At 37.0% G+C, this 13,610-nt stretch overlaps 1 protein-coding gene across 1 annotated transcript in view; it reads right to left on the bottom strand.

Annotated features, from left to right (window-relative positions):
- TDRD3 (tudor domain containing 3) overlaps window positions 1-13,610 on the bottom strand; it is a 210,516-nt gene that overhangs the window by 70,350 nt on the left and 126,556 nt on the right. The window contains exons 8-10 of the mRNA XM_055426003.2: window positions 9,981-10,121; window positions 5,240-5,396; window positions 2,068-2,193 (exon numbers count right to left, since the gene is read on the bottom strand). Coding sequence (XP_055281978.2) covers window positions 2,068-2,193; window positions 5,240-5,396; window positions 9,981-10,121 — 424 coding nt within the window. The remainder of the gene's footprint in view (window positions 1-2,067; window positions 2,194-5,239; window positions 5,397-9,980; window positions 10,122-13,610) is intronic.

The raw sequence follows: 13,610 nt of genomic DNA, 5'->3' as shown, positions 1-13,610 counted from the left end.
GTAAGTTGGAGGGGGTAATTTCCAGCATTAGGATGATCAAGAGAAAGTGTGAATTTCGATAAAATTTAAGAGTCTGTACAAATGTTGGAAATATCTAATTTTTGAATTTGGAGATTTATAAAGGTCACAGGTTATATTCATTGTGAAAATCAAGGGTGGGAAATACCATTATAATGTCCATTTCTTTCTCACATTCCACATTCCTCTGTAACATGTTAATAACAACAAAGTAAATACAAAACAGTCTACCATAACAATATTCAATACTAACATGTGTTCATAAATATCTGTCCCCTCAGAAATAAGTCTATCACTGAAGCTTGGTTTTGAGTGTATTATTCATGTCATGTATCTTGATTAACTTTAATACCTTTTTCCAAGTGGAATACTTAAATTACTAACTTTTTTTGGATAGGATATACTGTGTGAGAACTGAAGGATGACAGACACACAGATCACAGTAGAACTGCTATTCTCAATCTCAACTTCATTGTGAGTTAAGAGACTCTAGGAGTCAAAAGCAAATAAATGAAGGGAAGTGTTAGTTACTCATTCATGGCCAACTCTTTGCAACCTCATGGAATACAGCCCACCAGGCTCCTCTGTCCATGAGATTTTCCAGGCAAGGATACTGGAGTGGGTTGCCATTTCCTCCTCCAGGGGATCTTCCCAACCCAGGGATCAAACCTGGGTCTCCTGCATTACAGGCAGATTCTTTACCGTCTCAGCTACAAGGAAAGTAGGGAAAGAGAAGGATAAAAGGAAATCAAAGAAGCTCTGACAGGGACAGTATAAAGGGAGGCTGGGACAAAAATATCTATAAGTCAGAGAGATTTTAAGAAGCAACAGAGGTTTCTCCTGCTAACCTTTTAGACACAAACATGTGAACTGCTAGAGATGGGGTCACGTGTCAAGGACCTGAGGGTCTCTAGGAGCTGAAAGCACTACCCTGGAAATATTAAATGAGAAAGCAATACATGCCAATTCTATATCCACAAGTAAGTGAATTTTGCTAACTACCATGAGCCTGTAAGAGGACCACAAATCTCAGACAAGATCACAGGCTCAGCTAAAATCTTAATTTCAGTATATGAGACCTGGATCAGAGATTTCAACTAAGCTACACTTAGACTCCTGAACCATAGAAACTATGAGATAATATATTTGCAATGTTTTAAGCTATTAAACTTTTGGTATTTTATGAAATAGCATTAGAAAATGATTCATCATACTTTTAAAAGCAAGCAACAAGAAAAAAGCAAACATTGATCTTACATGAGTCTACTTCCGAATCAGCTACAGTCTACATCCAACATTTGTGTTTCAAACAATGCATTATCTTTTCTTTGTACCCTAATGAGAGATTCCATTTTCATGAAATTTGTACATTCAAAATTTATTATAAAAGCATTTTATCTTTGAGCTTAAATTTAATTCAAAAATATATCTGAAAGAGAAAATTAACCCTAAAAATAATTTCCCTAAATCTTTGGAATCACATATTAAAATCTTTTAATTCTAGTATATCTTTATCATATTCCATGTTTAAAAATAAATATTTAACATAATTATATCTCTTCCAGTATTATGTTAATCATTAAAATATATCATACTAAGAAATATACCACAATGTGAGAGCATACGCACTCACTGTGCTCATTTAATCCTAACCCCAACCACACATTTTCATATAGTGTGTTAATATGTAGAGAAAAAAGAGACTAATTTCAGAATCAAAAAAGTCATATGAAATTATATAATAATATTAATAATTTATCCAACATAACAATCTGTTTTCATAGCTAATCTTGTCAGCTAGTAAACTGGGATAAAGAATTTGATGAGATTGTCCATCATAGAGTTAAAGGGCAAAATAAGCTTTAATGTTTTCAGAATGCAACAATTAAAATTTTATTCTGTGCTTTTGTCAAACAGGAAATTTGTGATTAAATAAATTTACAAAACTCAGAATATATGTTTATATTGTCAGTATACTATACTTTTTTTTTTATAATTCCAAATACAGTTTGGTGCTTTAAACAGAAATCTACGTTAAGTTTAGCCTACCTTCCACACTCAAAGTCCCCATTTTAGACTCCAAGAAGTCAAATAATGTGCTTGGTGCTGATGGCCTTGCATTTCCTAGTTCTTCTTCATCTTCAGATCTTATTCTCCCCCTGCCTTTCCCTTTACCTTAAGAAGTAAAATAAGACACATACATTATACATGCAAAAAACAAAAGGAGACTATACACTAAAATATGATCAGCAGACATATTTTAAGCAGACATACTTACATGTTTAAGCAAAACTTTATACACATATTTCTTTCCATATTTTTCTGTATGATCTATATCCTTTATAACAAAAATATTTTTAAATGACTATATTAACTAGCACCATTAATCTTCTAAATGGCCTATCTGGAAATTTGTTCATGTAAATTGTGTTTGAAGGAAATAAAACATTTTTATAAGATCTTTCTTTAACCACTTTTTTTTTATTGAAATACAGTTGACTTACAATGTTGTGGTAATCTCTGCTATATAGCAACTACTTATTTTTTTTTAAGATTATATGACTAGGATTTGAAAAATCACATATGCTTAACCATACAATAATTTAAAAATAACACTAAATAAAAGTCATGTTCCTGTTAATTATTAAGTGTTTGTAGACTATTTAGTCAGTTATAAAAGAGGCCAAGTTCTAGAAATAGATTAAACAGAGCCAGTTATTTTATATTTTCTGTGTTACTCAAGACATTGTTTTATTCAGTTCAGTTCAGTTCAGTCGCTCAGTGGTGTCCGACTCTCCACGACCCCATGAATCACAGCACGCCAGGCCTCCCTGTCCATCACCAACTCCCGGAGTTCACTCAAACTCATGTCCACAGAGTCGGTGATGCCATCCAGCCATCTCATTCTCCGTCGTCCCCTTCTCCTCCCGCCCCCAACCTTTCCCAGCATCAGAGTCTTTTCCAGTGAGTCAACTCGTCGCATGAGGTGGCCAAAGTATTGCAGTTTCAGCTTTAGCATCAGTCGCTCCAATGAACACCCAGGATTGATCTCCTTTAGAATGGACTGGTTGGATCTCCTTGCAGTATAAGGGACTCTCAAGAGTCTTCTCCAACACCACAGTTCAAAAGCATAGATTCTTCGGTGATCAACTTTCTTCACAGTCCAACTCTCACATCCATACATGACCAAGGGAAAAACCATAGCCTTGACTAGACGGACCTTGGTTGGCAAAGTAATGTCTCTGCTTTTTAATATACTATCAAGTTCGGTCATAACTTTCCTTCCAAGGAGCAAGCGTTTTTTAATTTCATGGCTGCAATCAGCATCTGCAGTGATTTTGGAGCCCAAAAAAATAAAGTCTGACACTGTTTCCACTGTTTTTCCATCCATTTCCCATGAAGTGAAAGGACCAGATGCCATGATCTTTGTTTTCTGAATGTTGAGCTTCAAGCCAACCTTTTCACTCTCCTCTTTCACTTTCATCAAGAGGCTTTTGAGTTCCTCTTCACTTTCTGCCATAAGGGTAGTGTCATCTGCATATCTGAGGTTATTGATATTAATCCCAGCAATCTTGATTCCAGCTTGTGCTTCTTCCAGCCCAGCGTTCCTCATGATGTACTCTGCATATAAGTTAAATAAGCAAGGTGACAATATACAACCTTGACGTACTCCTTTTCCTATTTGGAACCAGTCTGTTGTTCCATGTACAGTTCTAACTGCTGCTTCCTGACCTGCATACAGGTTTCTCAAGAGGCAGGTCAGGTGGTCTGGGATTCCCATCTCTTTCAGAATGTTCCACAGTTTATTGTGATCGACACAGTCAAAGGCTTTGGCATAGTCAATGAAGCAGAAATAGATGTTTTTCTGAAACTCTCTCGCTTTCTCCATGATCCAGCGGATGTTGGCAATTTGATCTCTGGTGCCTCTGCCTTTTCTAAAACCTGCTTGAACATCTGGGAGTTCACAGTTTACATACTGCTGAAGCCTGGCTTGGAGAATTTTGAGCATGACTTTACTAGTGTGTGAGATGAGTGCAACTGTGCAGTAGTTTGAGCATTCTTTGGCATTGCCTTTCTTTGGGATTGGAATGAAGACTGACCTCTTCCAGTCCTGTGGCCACTGCTGAGTTTTCCAAATCTGCTGGCATATTGAGTGCAGCACTTTCACAGCATCATCTTTCAAGACTTGAAATAGCTCAACTGGAATTCCATCACCTCCACTAGCTTTGTTCATAGTGATGCTTTCTAAGGCCCACTTGACTTCTCATTCCAAGATGTCTGGCTCTAGGTCAGTGATCACGTTATCGTGACTATCTTGGTCGTGAAGATCTTTTTTGTACAGTTCTTCTGTGTATTCTTGCCACCTCTTCTTAAAATATTCTGCTTCTGGTAGGTCCATACCATTTCTGTCCTTTATCGAGCCCATCTTTGCATGAAATGTTCCCTTGGAATCTCTAATTTTCTTGAAGAGGTCTCTTGTTTTTCCTATTCTGTTGTTTTCCTCTATTTCTTTGCATTGATCACTGAGGAAGTCTTTCTTATCTCTCCTTGCTATTCTTTGGAACTCTGCATTCAGATGCTTATATCTTTCTTTTCTCCTTTGCTTTTCGCCTCTCTTCTTTTCACAGCTATTTGTAAGGCCTCCTCAGACAGCCATTTCGCTCTTTTGCATTTCTTTTCCATGGGGATGGTGTTGGTCCCTGTCTCCTGTACAATGTCACGAACCTCTGTCCAGAGTTCATCAGGCACTCTATCAATCAGATCTAGTCCCTTAAATCTATTCCTCACTTCCACTGTATAATCATAAGGGATTTGATTGAGGTCATATCTGAATGGTCGAGTGGTTTTCCCTACTTTCTTCAATTTAAGTCTGAATTTGGCAATAAGGAATTCATGATCTGAGCCACAGTCAGCTCCTGGTCTTGTTTTTGCTAACTGTATAGAGCTTCTCCATCTTTGGTTGCAAAGAATATAATCAATCTGATTTTGGTGTTGACCATCTGGTTTTATTAGACCTACTTTATTTTATATAAAGATGAACACTATGAGACTAAGAATAACCTATATGTCTCTGTAGTTCCAAAATGGGTGCTACCTCCACTTACCATAAAGGTAAATGAAGTTACAGACTTCACAGCAACAAAACCCAGTTTCTGTCAACAACATACATTTCTCTGAAAAGCAAACAATATTGTCTGGCACATTGATTAATGAATTATACCTCTCAAAGGTGGACCCGTAACAGATTTCTGTTTATTGCTGTTAAGAAGTACATTCAGTGCTGCTTCTAAGTTGTTGCCATTATCCATGAGAGCTTGCCTTGATGCTTCTTTACTAAAGCCCATTTCTGTTATGTGTCTCAGAGCCTTCTCATCAACCTATAAGCAACAAATAAAAGTTAGGCCGATGGCCAATAAACAAGCGAAGTATAAGTTTTTAAATATATACTCTTTTGTAACTAAAAATTATGTCTGATATTTATGGAAAAATGTGACATTAATATATAATTTGCTTGCTGTTTTTTCATACCAACAGTCAAGAAAAGATCTGTGATATGCAAGGTTATGCCTTGAGTACTTTCTTTGCACCATTACAAATGCAAAACAAAAAAAATAAATTTTATGATATGTCACAATAAAGCTTTTGAAAATAAAATGGGCAGTGAAAACTACCTAATGAAAAATTTTCATGGTTAATACTTCTCTGTCCTAAGGAAGTACAATTTATATAGCACTTCTTAAAAAATAGAAAGTATAAAAAGAAGCTAACAAAATGGTACCATCTCAGTAGCTTGGTTTTTTCCCTACTCTCTATTGTTTCAATATTCTGCTTTAAATTTATAAGCAATACTATCTATGAAGCTTTGACAGCCTATACCACAAATTTAAAAAATCTACAAGTGTCAGAATCCCATATCTTGAAAAATCGGGACCTGAGTAGAATTAAAGGACTGTTTAAGTAACATAAACATATCCCATGAAGACATTTATCAAACCATAACCAGCTGAGAAATACACAACTAACTTTTGTACTTTTATGAGTTGAGATGGATAAGGCTTTAAGATAGTATTTAAGACAGCATGCACGTTGCTGACATCTACTCTCATACCCACATTAGGCATTGATAAAGGATTTTTTTTAAAAAAAACAAAACAAACCCTGTTTTTAAAACTCTGACTTTTTAAGAAATTCTAGATTTTGTAAATTCCAAACACAAAATCCTTTTCAAACATAGTAATAGCTATTGATAGGTCAGAGCTATATAGAAGAGAAAATTTACATCCCTGCTGTAGATATACTAAAGTAAATGTAAAAAGGCCTGGACATTAAAACTATAATCCACCCTTCTTATTCAAAACTTATCTAAATGTAAAAAGAAAAACTCCTTTCAAAGGCTTTCCCTCTCCCAATTATTTCAGACGTAAATATCTAATTAAGAATACTGTCCCTTATATAGAATTTAACCAAAAAACACTCTTAAAAATCCATTCATATCCAACCTCGGTAAAACTTACTCTACCTTTCTTGTTAACCTGATTTGCAGTTAACCAAACTCTCATTTCTCTCATTCAAGGTGCTGGCAGGTCCATGCTCTCTCTGACAGCTTTAGGAAAAAACCTTCCTTGCCTCTCCTGCTGCTGCTGCTAAGTCCCTTCAGTCGTGTCCGACTCTGTGCGACCCCATAGAGGGCAGCCCACCAGGCAAGAATACTGGAGTGGGTTGCCATTTCCTTCTGCAATGCACAAAAAGTGAAAAGTGAAAGTGAAGTCTCTCAGTCGCGACCCCATGGACTGCAGCCCACCAGGCTCCTCCGTCCATGGGATTTTCCAGGCAAGAGTAATGGAGTGGGGTGCCATTGCCTTCTCTGTTGCCTCTCCTAGTTTGTGCTGTTTACTGGCAATTTTTGGCTTTCCTTAGTTTATAGATGCATCATTCCAGTCACACAGCCATCTTCTCACTGTGCGTCTTCATGTCAACTTTTCTCTGTATGTGTCTGCCTCTGTGTCTAAATTAGTGTCATCTTGGCTGAGGGCCCATCCTAATGACCTCTTTTTAACTTGATATCTCTGTAAAGATTCTATTTCCAAAGAAAGGCAGTCACATTTTAAGGTATTGGTGGTCAAGACTTCAATCTGTCTTGTTAGGGGGTAGGTGGCGTTGGGATGATGGATGGGACACAATTAAACCTATAAAATCATCTACTGTCAAAAATAGTTTAAAGAAACTATCCACTGACACCCCAATCAAGTCTTTTTTTCAACTGCTGAAAATAAAGAACTGAAAACCATGCAACAGGCAAAAGCACTGTGTACCTGGTCATCAGAATTTCAAATTGTCTTTTTGATTAGTCTCCTTCATTCTTAAATGACGGTTTTTATGAACAGAAATATAGATGAAGAGTTTTCTTTCAGTACTTTCAATGTATCACCCCGCTGCTTCCTTGCCTTCATAGTTTTTAGTGAAAAATTGGCCATTTATTGAGGATCCCTTATACTTGACGAGTTACTTCTCTCTCATCGCTTTCAAGATATCCTGTCTCTACCTGTCAACAACTAGGTTATGCATCTTGGTGTGTCTCTGAATTTATCCTATAGGAGACCATTGAGCTTCTCAGATCTGTAGATTTCATCAAATTTGGTAATGGGGGGGGCATTAGTTCTTCAAATATTTTTTCTATCCTTTTTTCTTTTCAATTGAGACTCCTGTAATGTATATGCTGGTATATTCGATGGTGCCTCATAGATCCCTTAGGCTCTATTTTTCTTCTTCCTTCTCTCTTTCTCATCTTAGACTGGGTAATTTCAATTGCCCTCTATTAAAGCTCAGTAATTCTTTCTTTTGCCTGCTCTTGTTTGATGTTGAACCTAAGAAAATTTTTTATTTCTACTACTGTACTTTCTAGTTCAAGAAACTCCATTTTCTTTTTTTATAATTTACCTTTATTGATATATCCTCATATATCATCCTTATATTGTTCTCCTGATTTCTTTGAGCTCTTTGTCAATGGTTCCCTTCAGATCTGTATTGCTAAGACAGTTAATTAAAGGTCTTTTTTTAATTAAGCTCAATGCCTGGGTTTCTTCAGGGATAGTTTCTTTCAATTTCTTTCTTTTTCCTATGAATAAGTCATACTTTGTATTTTTTGGTATGCTTTATAATTTTCTGCTGAGAACTGAAGATTCTGAATACTGTACTGGTGGCAATTTTGGAAATCAAATTCTCCCTCCTCCTCAGAGATTGGTGTTGTTATTTGATGAAGACTGTAGTTATGTTTGGGTTTCCCTGGTGGTTCAGAGGTTAAAGCGTCTTGCCTCCAATGCGGGAGACCCGGGTTCGATCCCTGGGTCGGGAAGATCCCCTGGAGAAGGAAATGGTAACCCACTCCAGTATTCTTGCCTGGAGAATCCCATGGATGGAGAAGCCTGGTAGGCTACAGTCCACGGGGTCGCCAAGAGTCGGACACGATTGAGCGACTGAACGGAATGGAACGCAGTTATGTTTGTTTAGTAACTGTTCCAAACTTTTTTGGTAAGGATTATGTTCTTTGTGATCTGTGATCATTGGAGTTTTTGTTCCATTATCTCCGTAATCAGCCAGTGACCAGCCTCTTTTTCATCCATCACCACTCTGTATGCTGCAAGAGTTTGACTTGACTCCAAAGTTGTAAAATGGTTGCTTCAGACATTTGTCAGCTTAATAGTTGTTTTGGTGGAGGAGACAATTCCTGGAACTTTCCGTTTTGCCATCTTTGTGATATCACTCCCTTCTAATGCTTTTAATCCTCAAAACAATCCCAAACTTCTGGTCTTTAGCATTCTATGGCAAGAGATTCCCAAAAAACGGTTCTCAATGCACTCAAGTTAAAGCACTTCTTGAGTAAGAGACAGTGTCTTTTTCAACTTGCTATATCCACTCAAACCTGAAAACTTTTTTTTTTTTACAATGAGATGATCACGTACTCAAGGAAGCAATAGTCTAGCTCTGTTATAAACCCATTCTCCTTAGTTAGTGATTGATTTAGGAATGGATACATAACCTAGTCCTAGTCAATGAACCATAGATGGAACCTACCGGAGATTTCCAAAATTATTTTCTTATCTGATAAAACACCCACACACAGAGAAATGTCCCCTTTCATTCCTGCCTTTGAACTTTCTGCATGAAGATTTAACACAGAGAGAATCCTGTAACCCAGAGAAGAAAGCCAAGAAACTACAGCGATGCCTACCAGAGTTCCAACATTGTTATACTGTTGTATACTGTTATACAACATTTATACTGTTAAATTTGTTATACTGCTTAATTTGCCAATCTTTATAACCATCCAGCTCCAGATTTCTTGTTATATATGGCAAACCCTATTATTTAAGCTAATCTTAGAACTCTCTAGACAAAATCACCCAAGGTCATTCAAGCTGGAAAGGCAGAGGAAAATGAATTCCTGTCAGTTCCCTTATATCTGAAGACACTGTGGCATACCCAACAACATCTGACATCCCATTTATCTTAAAAATCTAGTAATATTTTGCAATTGAATCTATAATATACATTTACTGTTTCAACATATTTTCTGCAAAGAACAAAACAAAACGACTTCAGACAAAATCTGAGAAAAGATGTGGGAAAGGAGAGGAAAAGGGCAGATAACTGTTTTTGATGCATCATCTTTTAGAATATAATTTCCATTAAATGTTTTCTGTATAATTTGATGACTTTTTATCAGTCCATTCCAAAAGATATCATTCACACATTAGAAAGTTAAGTTTATTTTACTTAAGCAAATTATTTTTCAAATGATCCAAATTTTCCACGAATTAAATGCAATCCTTAATGAAAGTCTTCTCAGACTTGTAACACTGTCTATAATAAACTCAAAAAGTTAGTGGCAGTTCCAAGAATTTTAAAACAAGGCTATTAAGGAAAAAAAGACACAAACTTTGTGGTTGGTTCTTCAGTCTTACCAGTTCTCTATAGACACCTTCATGTTTTCCCTCTGATCTGTTTGCCTTTTCTTTCTGTAAAATTTCCCTATTTCGGTTACCAGCAGCACTCATGTTGAGATTACTTCTAGCACCACCACCACCGCCTCCAAATGTCTTGGTCTTCAGATAAGAGAAAGATAAAAAATAAACAAACAGCATTTTAAAAAGCACTAAAGTCTAAGTTATGACTAAAAACATCTAGAAGAACTGAACTAGTTAAGTTTCCTAATTACATTTAACAGGAAAAAAATGAAATGTTAACTAATTCTTTCTAAACATCTACTAGTCATAATCTCATCTTTCCACAAGTCCAGGTGAAGGAATTTAAAAAATTATATGATTATAATTTTTATATCTTCAAGGTAAATCATTAGAATAAACTTAAGTAGACAGCAATATACAAAATAATCCAAGTATTATGGAGATGAGATGTCAAAAATTATTCCAGTAAAATACCTGATGGTATGACATGCAGGTTACAAGTCCAGCTACATGTCAAGGCTTTCTTTAGCAAGGCACCAAACCTATTGAGGAATCAGCTACATTACACCCATGATCCAGTAACAGGAATTCTATATTCTATAATCGGAGAATGTAAACAAATAATACAAATTTTAACACTGGATTAAAAGTCTCATTACTAATTTATTATCTATATTAATTGCATAGTATGCTATATCTTAGGGGCTTCCCAGATGATACAAGTGGTAAAGAATCAGCCTGCCAATGCAGGAGAGGTAGGGAAGATCCCCTGGAGAAGGAAACGGCAACCCACTCCAATATTTCTTGCCTGGGAAATCCCATGGACAGAGGAGCCTATCAGGCTACAGTCCTTGGGGTCACAAAGAGTCAGACACAACTGACCATGCATACACTGTACCATGCTGTACCTTATCAACTATGTATAAAACTTTTGAAGTCCTACTTCTTATTTTGTCTGACTTATTTGAATAATTCTTTGTGTAATGAAATTTGAATTTGATCTCATTTCTGTTTTATCAAAACCACTGTGGAAAGATTAGAACACTGCTTTAGAAAGACAAATTCATGATTAAAAAGCACTTCATGGTTGTAATTTGTACAATATCAAATTATGTATCTGGTTATATCTTTATAGTTTTCTAACAAATCTAATAAAAGCAGAAGCCAACACTTGATTTTTATTAGGGATAACTAGTAATATTTTTAAAGTGTCTTACAATGATTACAATAAGAAAACATTTCAGATATACATTTAATGAAGACTGAGAAATTAATTTGAATCATATGAAAATATAAATAGAACCTGAAAAACAGAAAAATGATGTGATATCATCAGTGGACAACACATTAAATATCTCTATTAAGTAGTTGATACATCACAATATTTAAATTTAACTCAAATCAAAATTAAATCCACATCTTCAGAGATTCATTACTGAATTAATTCAATTTTTGTTACCTGCAATCCAACAACAACAAAAGATTTCAAATGTCTTGATAATCGTTATTTATGCGACCATAAGAGCAACTGAACTGAACTGAAGGAAAAATATGAGTTTATATTAACATGGTACAAAGTTTATCAAACAGAGAAACAATGTACTATAGGTAAGAATACAGGCTTCAGTTCAGTTCAGTGGCTCAGTCCAGTCCGACTCTCTGCAACCCCATGGACTGCAAGACACCAGGCTTCCATGTCCATCATCAACTCCCGGAGCTTGCTCAAACTCATGTCCATTGAGTCAGTGAGGCCATCCAACCATCTCATCCTCTGTCACCCCTTTCCTAGCGCCTTCAATCTTTTCCAGCATCAGGGTCTTTTCCAAAGAGTCAGGTCATGGCATCAGGTGGACAAAGTATTGGAGTTTCAGCTTCAGCATCAGTCCTTCCAATGAATATTCAGGACTGATTTCCTTTCGGATGGACTGGATGGACCTCCTTGCAGTCCAAGGGACTCTCAAGAGTCTTCTCCAACACCACAGTTCAAAAGCATCAATTCTTCGGTGCTCAACTTTCTTTATAGTCCAACTCTCACATCCATACATGACTAATGGAAAAACCATAGCTCTGACTAGACGGACCTTTGCCGGCAAAGTAATGTCTCTGCTTTTAACATGCTGTCTAAGCTGGTCATAGCTTTTCTTCCAGGCAGCAAGCGTCTTTTAATTTCATGACTGCAGTCACCCATCTGCAGTGATTTTGGAGACCAAGAAAATAAAGTCTCTCACTGTTTCCATTGTTTCCCCATCTATTTGCCATGAAGTAATGGGAACAGATGCCATAGTCTTCGTTTTTTGAATGTTGAGTTTTAGGCCAACTTTTTCACTCTCCTCTTTCACTTTCATCAAGAGGCTCTTCAGTTGCTCTTCACTTTCTTCCATAAGGGTAGTGTCATCTGCATATCTGAGGCTATTGATATTTCTCCCAGAAATCTTGATTCCAGCTTGTGCTTCTTCCAGCCTGGCATTTCGCATGATGTACTCTGCATATAAGTTAAACAAGCAGGGTGACAATATACAGCCTTGATGTACTCCTTTTCCAATTTGGAACCAGCAGACTGTTCCATGTCCAGTTCTAACTGTTGCTTCCTGACCTGAATACAGATTTCTCAAGAGGCAGGAGCTGCTACTGCTAAGTCACTTCAGTCATGTCCAACTCTGTGTGACCCCATAGACCGAAGCCCACCAGGCTCCCCCGTCCCTGGGATTCTCCAGGCAAGAACACTGGAGTGGGTTGCCATTTCCTTCTCCAATGTGTGAAAGTGAAAAGTGAAAGTGAAGTCGCTCAGTCATGTCTAACCCTTAGCAACCCCACGGACTGCAGCCTACCAGGCTCCTCCATCCATGGGATTTTCTAGGCAATAGTACTGGAGTGGGTGGTCTGGTATTCCATCTCTTTCAGAATTTTCTCCAGTTTGTTGTGATCTAGTGTCATAGACTTTGGTGTAATCAATAAAGCAGATGTTTTTCTGTAACTCTGTTGCTTTTTCTATGATCCAGCGGATGTTGGCAATTTGATCGCTGGTTCCTCTGCCTTTTCTAAATCCATCTTGAACATCTGGAAGTTCACAGTTCACGTACTGTTGAAGCCTGGCTTAATGAGCATTACTTTGCTAGTGTGTGAGATGAGTAAAATTGTGCGGAAGTATGAACATTCTTTAGCATTGCCCTTCTTTGGGACTGGAATGAAAACTGACCTTTTCCAGTCCTGTGGCCACTGCTGAGTTTTCCAAATTTGCTGGCATTTTGAGTGCAGCACTTTCACAACATCGTCTTTTAGGATTTGAAATAGCTCAACTGGAATTCCATCACCTCCACTAGCTTTGTTCATAGTGATGCTTCCTAAGGCTCACTTGACTTCGCATTCCAGGATGTCTGACTCTAGGTGAGTGATCACACCATCGTGGTTATCAGGGTCATGAAGATCTTTTTTGTATTCTTCTGTGTTATTCTTGCCACCTCTTATTAATATCTTCTGCTTCTGTTAGGTCCATACCGTTTCTGTCTTTTATCTGCCCATCTTTGCATTAAATGTTTCCTTGGTATCTCTAATTTTCTTGAGGAGACCTCTAGTCTTTCCCATTCTATTGTTTCCCTCTATTTAAATCTCTGCTGAGCCACTTCCTAG

The sequence above is a fragment of the Moschus berezovskii genome, chromosome 13 (assembly GCF_049115385.1).
Source record: "Moschus berezovskii isolate FMDL1 chromosome 13, NW_MosBer_1.0, whole genome shotgun sequence".
In the NCBI taxonomy this organism is placed as follows: Eukaryota; Metazoa; Chordata; class Mammalia; order Artiodactyla; family Moschidae; genus Moschus; species Moschus berezovskii.
This window is presented reverse-complemented; position numbering and strand designations above follow the sequence as displayed.